General features: G+C 45.7%; 1 protein-coding gene across 1 annotated transcript in view; it reads left to right on the top strand.

Moving 5' to 3' along the window:
* The window catches only part of LOC127000281 (nephrin-like), a 152,995-nt gene that overhangs the window by 117,811 nt on the left and 19,935 nt on the right, over positions 1 to 15,249 (top strand). Inside the window, exons 10-14 of the mRNA XM_050863805.1 lie at positions 4,848 to 4,978; positions 5,533 to 5,692; positions 9,502 to 9,599; positions 9,973 to 10,180; positions 14,200 to 14,312. Of these exons, the coding sequence (XP_050719762.1) occupies positions 4,848 to 4,978; positions 5,533 to 5,692; positions 9,502 to 9,599; positions 9,973 to 10,180; positions 14,200 to 14,312 (710 nt within the window). The remainder of the gene's footprint in view (positions 1 to 4,847; positions 4,979 to 5,532; positions 5,693 to 9,501; positions 9,600 to 9,972; positions 10,181 to 14,199; positions 14,313 to 15,249) is intronic.

Genomic DNA, 15,249 nt, shown 5'->3' with positions numbered 1-15,249 from the left:
TCCATAAAATTTCAATCTGTCTTAACACAAGGGTGCACAAAGATATAAGGGCACTACTAGAAGCCAGCCAGTAAGTCAACCAACGCATAAGAGCCCCTGAGAACGAGTTAGTCTCTGCCAGCACTCCCATCCGTAACTGATCTAATACATAAGGTTACACAAGAATATAAGAACACTACAATGGCCAGCCAGTAAGTGAACCTAGACACAATATTTCCGTAGAGTTACTCACCATCTGCCCTCCCCGTCCATAAATCTTTCCTGCCCTCATTTGAAACTTCTAAATCATATTATCATTAATAACCTGCAGCTGCTTACGTTGCCCCCTTCATCTACTACCTTATCTGCTACCCAGTTCTTGCCTGTCTCCTTAATATAATCTAACCTGCGGTCGTTGTTGTGGCTCGAAACAAAATACTCTAAGTACTTAACCAACATTCCTTTCCTGAGTCCCATTACATAATTTAATCGGTTATATAGGTCGCCATGCAGTCTACTTCATTCTTGTCTATCTCCATCCTAAACCAGAAACACCAAGATGCAAATAACACTGAAGATTAACTACAAAACTTCTTCCTTCCTTTCAGTCACACACTACCTCATTCGTTAACCCATTCTTGTGTATCTTCACCTTATCCTGAAATAGCACGACACAGCACTGCCCTCCATACTAACTACAGCGCGGCCTAATTGTTTCCATTCACCTGGTTCTTGCCTATCTCCATCTTAAACCTGAAGGAACACTGAAGAGCGCGGCCTGAACACACCCAATCCCAGCCAGGAGGCACGCGGGAGGGGATTAACCGTGGCTCTATATATTCTAAGCAGCGAGGCGAAGCGAGGGTAAAAATTTGTGTGTCGAGGGGTGGGCGCGGAGATATATTGGGCGGGAGGTTGGCGGAGTGTTGCGGTGTTGGGCTGGCCTGTTGACCGAGTGCTGATGGCTCCATGGTTGGCAGGGAAAGGGAGGGAGGAAGAAAAAGAGAAAGAAATAGAGGGAAGGCGTGAAGGAAGGGTGAGAGCTGTTAAAATGAGAGTGCAGATTTGAAAGACAGACAATAGATCTTTGATGGACATGGTGTTTGGTTTCGGCTGTTGTGATAGTAGTAGTAGTAGTAGTAGTAGCAGCAGCAGCAGCAGCACTAATAGCAGCAGCAGTAGTAGTAGTGTAGTAGTAGTGTAGTAGTAGTAGTAGTAGTAGTAGTAGTAGTAGTAGTAGTAGTAGAAGTAGTAGTGGTAGTACTGATGGTGTTTGTGGTAGCAACAACGGTGGCAGCATGATCACTAGTGGTAGGCGTCTGCCCAGCAATCCGTCACTGGCTGGCTCAGTATATTTTAATATATTCTGCCGTTTTATTTTGATCCCGTCCCTCCTGTGTTATAAATATTAGGTTATAAATGTTTGATCCACGTATCACGGCAGTTATTTATCCCACTCTCTCTCTCTCTCTCTCATATCTTTCATTTTACCTGCCCTCGCGTGGCACTCAGAGCGAATAAAACCAGGTACTTCAGCGCTCAACAAAGTTTCCACGCCGCTTCATATTACATGCGCCCGCGGCGGGTGCTCGCTGGTGCTCGCTGCGTGTACGTAACTTTAGTGCACACGGCAATGTAAGCAAAATGGGGGCAGGGGGCGGTGTGTACACAACGTGCAATCTCTTTCTTTTTCGGAGGTAGGAACGGCGGGGTGGAGGCGGGAGAGGCGGTACTGCACACACACGCACACACGTACACACACACACACACACACACACACACACACACACACACACACTCGCACACACTCCACTGTGCATTATAGACGTGGCTGCACATTCACACGGGACCAACCTGCCACTTAAATAATACAAACCTGCCAATTCCCGAGACAACCTTGGGCTACAAAATGACGTTAGGATGCACAGGGACGGGAACAAGACGGGTATTTGGAGGGTCAACCTAACCCAGCCTATATTCTGACCTAACACAGCATTCCTGTCCTGTATCAGGACACCTCACCACCCGAAATTGACTTCTCTTTTTGGCCACTCCTCTGTACTCTATTCAGGAGCAGTAAGTAGCGGGGTTTTTTTTCATTATTGTTTTCTTTTTTTTTTTACGCCCTTGAACTGTCTCCTCTGCTGAAAAAAAGCGCTCATAACTGAAAACGTTCATGGGGAGGCGGTGGCTGAATCGACAGAGTAACACCACCGCGTTCAGGAGGACGCGAGTTCAATCCCCGCCCGGTGCCACCAAGCTGGGATTTTTCAGCCGCTGCCGAGTGGCTTAAAACTACCCACATGCTGTCCAGAAGACCACCTATCAACCCGGACTCTAGATTCTAGGATTAAAGATGAGCTCCGGGAGGGCAGCATGAGCCAATGCAAGATGGCGCCACTATAAACACTCGCCTGCGCCAGAACGGGCTGGGCCGACCATCAGGACCCACCGGGAAGAAGCCTTGGGCCGATCATCAGGACCCACCGGGAAAAAGCCTACCGGCGCTATAGGCCGCGACGTAAAAAAAAAAAAAATAATAATAATAATAATCGACCGTATATAGTTCGTTCATACCCATGCAGTAGCTTCCTTAACCCAGAGGATTCCTAGTCTAACCTGACCTTACCAAACCAAACTTAACCAAACCAACCCAAACCCACTCTAACCTTGCCTAAAACAACCTATCTCATAATAACTATCATCACCTTCTTCAGCCGTTACTACCTCACTCAATGACTCCTACTCAAATGACCTTACCTTAACAAACTTAGCCAAGTCAACCCTAACCCACTGTAACCTTCCCTAAAATAACCTCATCATAACATTACTATTACCACCTTTTCTTCAGCCATTACTATACCACTGAAGAACTCCTATTTAAATTACCTTACCTAACCAAACCCAAGCCAACCGCAACCCCCTCTAACCTTACCTAAAATAACATAATCAGCATTACTATCACCCTTTTCTTCACCCATTACTAGCCCACTGATAATCAAATGAACTTAACTAACCAAACCCAGGCCAAGCCTAACCCCCTCTAACCTTTCGTAATCTTATCAGAAATTTCACCACCTTTTCTCAGCAATTTCTAGTTCACTGAAGGAGAAAGGCTTTACCATCGATCGTCCCCCACCTCTCTATCTGATACCTTTCTGCTCCATCCGGCTCTGGCAAATGCTCTAACTTCATCTCCACCTGGTCGTCTGTCTCCCCTGACTAATACCATGTCTGGGTTGCCACTATGTTACTTTCATCGTCCGTCTATTATCAGCTCAAGCAGTGTATTCTTGATAAGAAATAGAAGTTTCGGGTCTATATTGCCTAAAACATCGGACCATCCCTTTCTCTGGCCAGCGAGTGCGATTCAGACGCTCCGAAAAGGCGGGGATAAACTCGTCCACAAACTGCGTGATAACTGTACACACACAATGCCCGGCCTGCAGCTGCCGCCCGCGCCGCCGAGACGTATGTACTATTAACGAGGCCGGCGATGCTAGTTTGTCAGCCGTCACTACCTCACTAAAGGTTACGAGCGCACACATACACGGTTAACGATGTTGTCTTAGTTTGCAGGCTTCGTGCTGGAAATATTGTGTGTTTCCAGCAAATATTCTTTTTTTTACAATACGAGAAGGTAAACTCCGAGAAAACAAAAGAGGTAAAACATACACCTCAAATAAATGCTACTATAGAACAAAACAAAAGATTATTTAAAAAAAGAAATCGTAAGACATAGTTGTAAATGTGTCTTGATAATTCCCTTTTGAACGAAAATCATAGGAAAGAGGATACACCGCAGAGAGAAGGCTGTTCCAAAGTCTGCCATTAAAAGGGATGAAATAATGAAGATACCGCTGAAGTCTTGTAGCAGTAAGTTAGACAGCATGAGGAAAGAAGTGTCGATGCTGGTTAACGCTGGAAGCTGGAAGGCATGAGAATGAGAGTGAAGTTACTTTAGTATGTACTGTAAATCACTGTACACTAAATAAGTCCAAAAGCGCCCCCGCCCCCCCTCCCTCACCGTCCCATTAGGAAACACTGGCTCTTAAATCAAACCTTTTTTTCATCCAGCCAATCAGCTGGCATATCTATGGAAGAAAGGCGGGGCTTCTGGACCAGCTGAGTGTATGGTTCGGTCTTGTATTAGTGAGTTTGGCAGCATAGTGATAAAGTGGCGATGCCGGTAGTCTTCCATTAATAAGTTAAGCACCATAGGGATATGAGTAATGATGCTAATTAACTCTTGTACCTGCAACTGATCCACATGGAGATGAAAGAGGGAAGAAGCTGGTTAGCCTTTGCATTAGTAAATTGGATTGCAGAGGGATGGATGAGTGAGGATACTGATTAGATCTTTCATTAGTAAAGTTAGCAACACAGGCATGGGTAGAAAAGTCTGTGCTGTGTAACATTATCTCTTCCAGAAGAATGTATCCTATCATGCGTAAGGTTACTGCTAAAGATGCTGGTTAACCCTTGCTTTAGTAAGTTAGATAGCAGAGGGATGAAGTAGTAAGGACACGGATTTTAATTTTCATTATTAAGCTGGACAGCAGAGCCCAAGTAGAAAAGTCTGTCCTGTGTAATATTGTCATATCTTGAAGAATGTATGATGAACGATAAGAATATAAGGAGTCTGCAAGAGGGCGGTAGGATTAAACAAAGCAGCTCCTGAAAACGTAACCCCACCCAACCTCACTATCCATGAATCTAACCTCTTTTTGAATGCATCTATCGTATTGGCACTTACGACATGACTGCCTGTCCCACTCATTCACCACTCTCTTTGATGAATGATTGATGTTATGTATCACGCGTAAAGCCACTTTTATACTTTTCATGTGAAACCTTCCCCCTTGCAGTCCCCCCCGAGGTGCAGGTCCTCCTGGCCCCCGCACTGGACCCCCGCAACATCAAGGAGGGCGAGGACGTGTACTTCGAGTGTCACATCAGAGCCAACCCGCCCGAGAACCGCGTCCAGTGGAAGCACCAGGTGACACGATCTCTCTCTCTCTCTCTCTCTCTCTCTCTCTCTCTCTCTCTCTCTCTCTCTCTCTCTCTCTCTCTCTCTCTCTCTCTCTCTCTCTCTCTCTCTCTCTCTCTCTCTCTCTCTCTCTCTCTCTCTCTCTCTCTCTCTCTCTCTCTCTCTCTCTCTCTCTCTCTCTCTCTCTCTCTCTCTCTCTCTCTCTCTCTCTCTCTCTCTCTCTCTCTCTCTCTCTCTCTCTCTCTCTCTCTCTCTCTCTCATCTTCATTAACATTATTCAAGAAATCCACAAACACACTCATGCCTTCACTAAGCAGCAGGTCAGCCAGTCAGTCAGCCAGTCAGTCAATCAGTCAGTCATTCAGTCAGTCAGCCAAGTCAGTCAGTCGGTAGCGTTTTCAGCTGGCCAGTCAATCATTCCGTAAGATGATCAGCCAAAGCGTCAGTAGGTCAGAGAGCTAGTCAATCATCCACTCAACCAGCCAATCAATCACTCGGCAGATCAAACACTCACTCACTCAGTCCATCAGTCAGTCAGAGCGGTGGGGGCGTCGCCGTTGCAGGGTCGTCCACTGTACACGGTGCGGGAGCGCGGCGTGCTGGCTCAGGGGAGGAACTTGGTGCTGCAGGGTGTGAGTCGCCACGCCGCGGGGAGCTACCAATGCACCGCCACCAACGCCATCGCCACCGTCACCAGCGCTCCGGCAGCCCTCGACGTCATGTGTAAGTACTGTGTCTCTGTTTCTTTATCATCTATCTTCCTCCTCATCTATTTTTTTATCGCTATCTGTCTGAATTTATCTGTCATGTGCAAGTACTGTCTATCTGTCTCTTTATCATTTATCTTCCTCCTCATCTATCTGTTCATCGCTATGTGTCTGCATCTATCTGTCTATCCGCGTCTGTCTCCCTTTTCTGACTGCCCTCGACATCATGTGTAAGTACTGTCTATCTGTCTCTTTATCATTTATCTTCCTCCTCATCTATCGTTTTATAGCTATGTGTCTGCAACTATCTGTCTGTCCGCGTCTTTCTCCCTTCTCTGTTAGACTGACCTCGACATCATGTGTAAGTATCTGTCTTTATCATCTATCTTCCTCCTCATCTATCTTTCTATATATTTTTGTCTGCATCTCTGTCTGTCTATTTGTCTCCTTTGTTCGGTCACCCTCGAAGTCATATGTAAGTACTGTTTGTCTGTCTCTTTATCATCTCTCTCCCTCTCACATGCTTCTGTCTGTCTGTCTGTTTCTGTCTCCATTCTCTGTTTCGTCTGTCTCTGTCTGTCTCTATAATCTTTTTTTTTCTCATGTCTGTTCGTCTGTCTGAATCTCTCTCTCTCTCTCTCTCTCTCTCTCTCTCTCTCTCTCTCTCTCTCTCTCTCTCTCTCTCTCTCTCTCTCTCTCTCTCTCTCTCTCTCTCTCTCTCTCTCTCTCTCTCTCTCTCTCCTTGACCTCTCCCTAATATTTTCTCTCCCTCCCTCCCTTTTTCCTTTTATCCGTTCCCTCCATCAATCACTCGCTCCCTCGCCCTCTCTCCCTCCCTTTTCCGTTTCTTCCTTTATTTTATTATTCCCCTCCCTCCATACCTCCCTCTTCCTCTACCTCCCTCCTCCTTTTATTACCTTCTTCCCTCCTTTCCCCCTTTGTTTATTATCCCTCCTACTGACCTCCTCTTCCATAAAATTTTGTTTCTCCTTTTCCTCGCTCCCTCTCTCCTCCTCCTCCTCCTCCTCCTCCTCCTCCTCCTCCTCCTCCTCCTCCTCCCTTTCTTTCTTTCCTTTAAATTTTTTTTCTCCGCATTTTGAAGAGATTACTTTCGTTTTCTTTTCTTCCTCACTCCTCTCTTCTCTTTTTCCCTTCTTCGGACCCTGATTCCATTACTTCTTTTCTCTTTCTTCCTTTTTTTTGTTTTTTATGATTATTTTTTCTTCTGTCAAATTATTTTTCTGCCTGTCTCGCTCTACCCCGGATGGTCTGTCTGTCCGTCTCTATCACTGTTTTTCTCTCCCTCTCCCTCTCTCACCCTCTCTCTCTCTCTCTCTCTCTCTCTCTCTCTCTCTCTCTGCTTAATTAGTAACAAGGCAGGCAGGTGGGCGGACAGCAGCAGTATGCAGTCAGGTAGCTACAAGTCACCTAGCTAATGACACCGTTGGCTCGCCGCGTAACACACAATGGTAAGCTCTAAGGAAGATGGAAGGTCGGGCAGCGCTCTCTCATTACGGTTCTCGGTACTTACTCACCTCCTGTGTACTGCTGCTGAACCTGGCAAGCTTTCCTGTTTCTCGTATCCTTTTCATTATCGTTATCATTGTTATTCTCCTTCTCGTGTCCCTGATTATAAAGCTCGATAGTTATTTACCCTCAGCTACCTTACCTGCTTTCCTTTTCATTCCTCTTCGCTTCCTCACCGTCCTGCTACTATTACTACTACCATGAAAAATATTTATAACCCTCCTCCTCCTCTTTTTGCTGATAATGACCGCCCGTGTTGCAGAAAGATTCTTTTTTTTTTTACATATTCCTTTTTTCTCCTCCTCCTCCTCCTCCTCCTCCTCTTCGCCCCCTCCTCCTCCTCCGCCATTATTACGAACAATGATGTGTCACCCGGGCATAATTTTTCAAAAAACTTTTCCTCCTCCTCCCTCTCCCCTTTTTTCCTTCCCTTTCTCTCCCCTTCTTTCTCCTGCACCTCCTCCTCCTCCTTCTCCTCCTCCTCCACATCATCGCTTCCACACACGTCCTTGCTTCAATAATAGTAACGATAATAATAATAATAATAATAATAATAATAATAATAATAATAATAATAATAATAATAATAATAATAATAATAATAATAATAATAATAATAATAATAATAATAATAATAATAATAATAATAATAATAATAATAATAATAATAATAACAATAATGATGATGACAATATTAATGATACTGATGATGAAGAAAAGTAGTAACAAAAGACCAACGACAATAAAATAACAAAAATAATCAAATAATAGATATCAGAAGTAACAGTGATAACAATGCTAACAACAACAGTACTAACAATGCAAGGCCCACAACACTGACCTTTCTAATCCGTGGCTCAGCGTCCTCCTCCTCCTCAACCCTACAGCCCCAGCACGTAACACTCACCCTGGAGGGAAAGACACAAAGTTAACATCAGGAAGCGAGCAGTGTCCGTTCACCTCTTCGCCACATGAGTAGACCGTCCCAACCTCGATTTCCTTCAGAGCCAAAGAATAGAAGAATAAGCCAAATAGAAGAATAGAATAGAAGAATAGAGCCAAAGAATAGAGTTAAGCCACTTCACTACAGGCGCCATGTTAAGTTGTACTACCAGAAAGGCCGCGCGAAATCAAAACTGAGGCTCATACAATAGTGCTTTCTTGTGCTCTAAGTATCTTCAGGATTTCTAAGAAGTACCTGGAGCCCCAAAATCACTATACTATCAACATCAATTTCAACTTCGCGCGGCTCTTTTAGTAACAACATGGCGCTTGTGATGAAGTCAGCCAAACTCTCCTACTCTATGGCTCATTACCTTATCCCTTTGTAATACTTTCCACTGCAGTAAATCACTTCAAAGCCCCTACTTCATCCTCTCCTTCCTTCTAAACTCAAACTTACACAACAGGCTCCAGATCTCTTTCTCGTTAAATGACTACAGCATCCCAGCCTTGATTTTCTTATCCCTTTGCAATACTTTTCCACTACCCTAAACCTCTTCAGAGTCCCTTCATTCTTCATCCTCTCCTTCCTTTTAAACTCAAAACTTACATAATAGGCTCCGAATCTCTTCTCTTCCCATGACTAGACCATCCCAGCTTTGATTTTCTTATCACTTTGTAATACTTTCCACTACATTACATCTTTTTACAGCCTTGTTCAACCCTCCTTTCTTCTAAACACAAATAATGAGAGGCTCCAAATCTCTTCTCGTCACAATACCAGATCATCCCTGCGTTGACGTTTTTATCTTTTTATCTTTATCTTAAGAAGGGTGCTGCTGATAATGTTCTGGTGGTAAGGAAGCCGGGCAGGAGATGTAGTGCATGGATTTATGTTGGAAAATTCAGATTCAACTCGGGCATAGGCAATAATTGGTTTGCTGATAGAATGGCTTGGCAATCACGCGGTGAGGGCCAACGAGGTAGATTCCTGAAAACATGTTAGGTAAGTTTATAAATAGTGAGGACAGGTAGAGATAGATTTACAAAAGCTGTCTTGTATTGAACTACCAGCTTCTTGCAGCGTCCATATTCTTCGTGTCATTTCTCTGTACCGCCCGCCTACCACACGGCAAGGTTATAAATAGTGAGGATGGATAGGTTTACAGAATGTGCCTTGTATACGTCTACCAGCCTCTCGCAGCTTCCTTGCTCTTATGTTACCCTCTGTAACGCCTACCTACTACACTAACCCTCGCTCAACCCTCAGTCCACTCTCCTTCAGTACAAACCCTGGACTAACTTTGTTCCTCACACCCTGTAAACTAACGCCCCTTTGTTCCTCTCTCCACACAGTCGCCCCGGAATGCCGCCAGCCCAGCAATGTCACCGTGTCCGTCACCGCCATGGACGAGGTGACGCTAGACTGTGCAGTGGAGTCCAACCCAGAGGAGGTGAGAGAGAGAGAGAGAGAGAGAGAGAGAGAGAGAGAGAAAAAAAAAATGTGAGCAAGAGAGAAAGAGAGAGACAAAGACAGACAAAGACAAAGACAGACAGACATATAGAAATAGAGACAGAAACAGACATCAAACATACAGACAAACATGCAGAGACAGAGGTAAAAACACACACACACACACACACACACACACACACACACACACACACACACACACACACACACACACACACACACACACACACACACACACACACACACACACACACACACACACACACACACACCTCACTATCAAAACCTTCCCCACAAACCATTTACACCACCCCCACCACCACCACCAATAGCACGACACTCTCCCCTCCCAGGTCGGCTTTACGTGGCAGGTGAACAGCAGTCGTGGGGTGAAGGAGCTCCCCGCCACTACCTTCACGTCTCAGGGCAGCACCAGCAGGCTCGTGTACCGCCCCCAGGAACACGGTCAGGCCCACGAGCAGCACGGCGTGGTCTTCTGCCTCGCCAGCAACAAGATAGGGAAGCAAAAGGAGCCATGCGTATTTCTCATCACGCCTGCAGGTGGGTGGGTGTGCTGGGGTGTGGGGGGGAGGGGGGGTCTGTGTGTGTGTGTGTGTGTGTGTGTGTGGATGGGTAGGGGAAATGTAGGATCATGTGTGGGTGTGGGTGTGAGGGGGAGGGATTGTGGAGTCGTGTGCATGTGTGTGGGGGGGTATATGTGGGTGTGGGTGTGTGCGTGTGGGTGTATGTGTGTGAGGGGGGGTGGGTGGGTGTGGGTATGGGTGGGTGTGGGTGTGGGTGTGTGCGTGTGGGTGTAGGTGTGTGAGGGGGGGTTAGTGTGTGTGTTGGGGGTGTGGGTGGGTGTGGGTGGGTGTGGGTGTGGGTGTTTGGGAGAGGTGAACTTCGCTTCCACTACCCAAATCCTGCTTTCTCTCCTCATACATTACCACCCCCTCCACCACCACTACCACCACCATCGCCATTATAACCAGTCTCATCAAGATCATTTTGAGCCATTAAATCCCCCTCCTTCACCACCACAATGCATCACAATAAACGTCACCGCGAATTACTTCTTCCCCTTCCATTACCTAAGCACGACCACCACCACCACAACCACCACGAGCACGACCACCAACTTGCAAACACAAACTTATGTACCCAGACTCGGGATCAAGAGTTTGCTTTGTGCTCGGGAATTATCAAGCCGTTTAAAGTCCACGCAGAATGGATATTTTGTGCTGTGGCGGTGGACGTGACAGAGGGCAGAAAACAAGCACTACAAACATCGCCACAAACAACAACCCCACATACTTAATATTCACAAGGCACCACTTAATATTCACAAGGCATTTCTCCAACATTTCCATATTTCAACCTCCCAATTCTACCATTCTTACAAGCAGAATGGACATGGTTGGCTGCGGCGGTAGATGTGACAGAGGGCAGAAAGCAAGCACTACAAACATCCCCACAAACAAAAGCACCCCCACAAACTCCACCACTTAACATTCACAGGACATTTCTCAAACACTTCCATTTCTCAATCTCCCAATTTTCCCAAGCGGAATGGAAATGGTTGGCTCCGGCGGTAGATGTGACAGAGGGCAGAAAGCAAGCACTACAAACATCCCCACAAACAAAAGCACCCCCACAAACTCCACCACTTAACATTCACAGGACATTTCTCAAACACTTCCATTTATCAATCTCCCAATTTTCCCAAGCGGAATGGAAATGGTTGGCTCCGGGGGTGGATGGGACATATGGCAGAAAACAAGCTCTACAAACTTCGCCACAAACAACAACACCCCCATAAAACCACCACCTAACATTCACAGGGCATCTCAAACACTTCCATATCTCAACCTCCCAATTCTCCCATTCTTACAAGCGGAATGGACATGGTTGGCTGCGGCGGTGCATGGATGTGACAGAGGGGGGGGGGGGAAACAAGCACTACAAACATCGCCACAAACAACAGCACCCCCATAAACTCCACCACTTAACATTCACAAGGCATTTCCCAAACATTTCCATATTTCAACCTCCCAATTCTACCATTCTTACAAGCAGAATGGACATGGTTGGCTGCAGCGGTAGATGTGACAAAGGGCAGAAAACAAACTCTACAGACATCCCCACAAACAACACCCCCACAAATTTCAAAACTTAACATTAGCAAGATATTTCTCCAACATTTATATTTCTCAACCTCCCAATTATCTCATTCTCTCAAGGGGAATGGACATGGTTGGCTGCGGCGGTAGATGTGACATAGGGGAGAAAGCAAGCACTACAAACATCCCCACAAACAGCAGCACCCCCACAAACTCCACCGCTTAACATTCACAAGGCATTTCTCAAACACTTCCATATCCCAACCTCCCAGTTCTCCCAAGTGGAATGGACATGGTTGGCTGCGGCAGTGGATGTGACAGAGGGCAGAAAGCAAGCATTACAAACATCGCCACAAACAGCAACAGTACCACAAACTCCGCCACCTAATATTCACAAGGCATTTCTCAAACACTTCCATATCCCAACCTCCCAATTCTCCCATTCTGGTTGGCTGCGGCGGTGGATGTGACAGAGGCGAGAAAGCAAACACTACAATCATCCCCACAAAGAACAACACCCCCACAAACTCCACAACTTAATATTCACAAGATATTTCTCCAACATTTCTATTTCTCAACCCTCCAATTCCCCCCTTCTTGGCGGTGTCCATCTTCCTGCCACTCACCCTCCTCCCCCACGTCTGCTCAACTGACATTCACTCTCTCCGAAGACTCTCACCTGACTCTCATTCCCATCTCCCAGCATCATCTCCCTTTAGTCTCCCTCCATCTACTTAATCTCCACCTCTATCATAATCTTTCCCTGATGTACCTCCCATCTCCATCATTTCCTTTCTCTCTCTCTCTCTCTCTCTCTCTCTCTGCAGCAATTTCCTTCCCATATCCATTTCGTTGTTTTTTCTCTCTCTGCCCATTTGATTGGCATCTCTCTCTCTCTCTCTCTCTCTCTCTCTCTCTCTCTCTCTCTCTCTCTCTCTCTCTCTCTCTCTCTCTCTCTCTCTCTCTCTCTCTCTCTCTCTCTCTCTCTCTCTCTCTCTCTCTCTCTCTCTCTCTCTCTCTCTCTCTCTTATTACGTCCCCTCGTCTTGGAAATGCATATACGATCTTGTTCCCGTGTCCATCAATCTGTATCTCCTTTTTCCTTTCTTTTTTCTTTTTCCTCTTTTTCTATGCTTTCCGCAGCGCTTCATGTTCTGGGGCTGGACTGATTTCCTTGGCTGACTCTGCGATGATTTGAATGTTGGGAAGAGAAAAAGAATAGCAGGAACGAAGCTATTTCTTGTACTGCAATATTGCTCGTGTTTATGTTTCTTTCTTTCTTTCTTTCTTTCTTTCTTTCTTTCTTTCTTTCTTTCTTTCTTTCGTGTGTGTGTGTGTGTGTGTGTGTGTGTGTGTGTGTTTCCTTCCGTTCGCTCTATTTATTTCTTCTTGTTCTGTTCTTCGTTTCGCCTTAATTTCCTTTTTTGTCTGAGTTGTTTCCTGAGCTTTTACCTTCCTTGTGTTCTTGCTTCTTGAAATAATTTTCTCTTATTTTCTTCTTAATCTTCGTCTATATTCTTTTTTTCTTTCTTTTGTTTTTCTTTCTTTCCACGTCACCCCACCACCTCACCTCCAAGCTTCCCATTTCTCCACTCAGCTCACCCCTCCATCGTACTCCCCCACTTCACATCACCGCCAGTCCCTCCATATGTCTTCCTCTTCTCCCACCACTAACTCCTATCTCACACCACATCAAGCCCAGGCTCTCCCATCTTTCGGCCCTTTCTTCCTCCACCTCAACTTCTACCGTTTCACCCCACATCACCTCCAGTATCTCCACTTCTTCTTCTTCCTCCATCTACAACTTTTTCTATCTCCCCTTCCTTCCTTCCTTCACTAAAACCTCCCCTCTCACACACCATCTCTATCTCCTTCCATCTCCCCTTCCTTCCTTCTCTAAAACTTTTCCTTTTTTCAATCTCTAACCCCTTTCATCTCCCTTTTCTTCCTTCACTAAAAGCGTCTGTAGTATCTTCTTCAATTTCCTTACATCTCCCTTTCCTTTCCTCACCAAAACCTTTCTTATTCTCCTCCACCTCCAACATCTTCCATCTCCAATTCCTTCCTTCACTTAAGCATTTCTTATCCTCCTCCACCTCTTTACTTCCTTCCATTCCCCTTTTCCTTCCATCACTAGAACCTTCTGTCCTATTTTCTTCCATCTCTATCTTCTTACATCTTCTCTAAAACATATTTCTTATCTTCCTGCATCTCTAATTCATTCCTCCTTTCTTTCCTTCCTACACAAAAACCTTCTTTCCCATCTTCCATCTCTCTAACGCCTTACACCTCCCTTTCCTTCCTTCACTAAAACCTTTCCTGTCTTTCTCTGTCTCTAACCCCTAACATCTTCATTTCCTTCCTCAAATAGAACCTTCTTTATAGGTATCTTCCTCCGCATACAGCTCCTTCCTCCTTCCTCTCTTTCCTTCACTCAGACCTCCTTTCCTGTCTTCCTCAGGTCCGCCCGAAGAGCCAGTGTCCTGCTCCCTAGTGAACCACAGCGCCACGTCCCTCGCTGTGGCCTGCGTCCCGGGCCACGACGGGGGCCTGCGGCAGGTCTTCCTTACCACGGTAGGTCACAGGGCCACAGGAGGAGGGAGGGAAAGCATGAAGAGGAAGAGAAAGAATGACATAAGGAAATGAGGAGGAGAGGAGAAATAGAAGGAGAAAAGATTAGGCAAGGGAAGGAAAGGAGGCACAGAAAGAGGAGAAATGATAAAGCATAGGGCAAGGAAGAGGAGGAGATAAAAGGAGACATAAGGAAAGGTAAAATAGAGGAGAAAGAGAAGAGGACCAGGCACAGTGAAGAGAGAAGGTACATAAAGAGGAGGAGAAAGAATGAGACAAAGGAAAAGGAAGAGGAGGAAAAAGGACGACGTAAGTAAAGAATGACGAGAGGAGGAAGGAAAGGAGAGAGGATCAGGTATAGAGAAAGGAAGAAGTATATAAAGAGGAGGGAATGGGATGAGACAAGGAAGATAGGAAGATAGGAAGAGCAAGAGAAGAAAAATTATATCAGGAAAGGAGAGAAGAGGAGGAAGGAAAGGAGAGAGGATCAGGCACAGGGAAAAAGAGAAGTTCAGAAGGAGGAGGAGAAAGGAGGAGGCATACGAAAAGAAAGAGCAGGAGAAGAAAAAATGACACGAAAAGGAAGAACAGAAGAAAAAAAATTACATCAGGAAAAGAGAGGAAGGGAGGAAGGAAAGGTGAGAGAATCAGGCAGAGGGAAAAGAGAAGTACAGAAAGAGGAGGAGAAAGGAGGAGGCATTGGGAAAGGAAGACGAGGAGGAGGAGGAGGAGAGAAAATCAGGCACAGAGAAAAGAAAAGTAGAGAAAGACGAGGAGAAAGGAGGAGGCATTGGGAAAGGAAGACGAGGAGGAGGAGGAGGAGAGAAAATCAGACACAGAGAAAAGTAGAAAAAGAGGAGGAGAAAGGAGGAGGCATTGGGAAAGGAAGACGAGGAGGAGGAGGAGGAGGAGAAAAGGAGAAACAAGGAATAAAATAATG

The sequence above is a fragment of the Eriocheir sinensis genome, chromosome 18 (genome assembly GCF_024679095.1).
Source record: "Eriocheir sinensis breed Jianghai 21 chromosome 18, ASM2467909v1, whole genome shotgun sequence".
Classification (NCBI taxonomy): domain Eukaryota; kingdom Metazoa; phylum Arthropoda; class Malacostraca; order Decapoda; family Varunidae; genus Eriocheir; species Eriocheir sinensis.
This window is presented reverse-complemented; position numbering and strand designations above follow the sequence as displayed.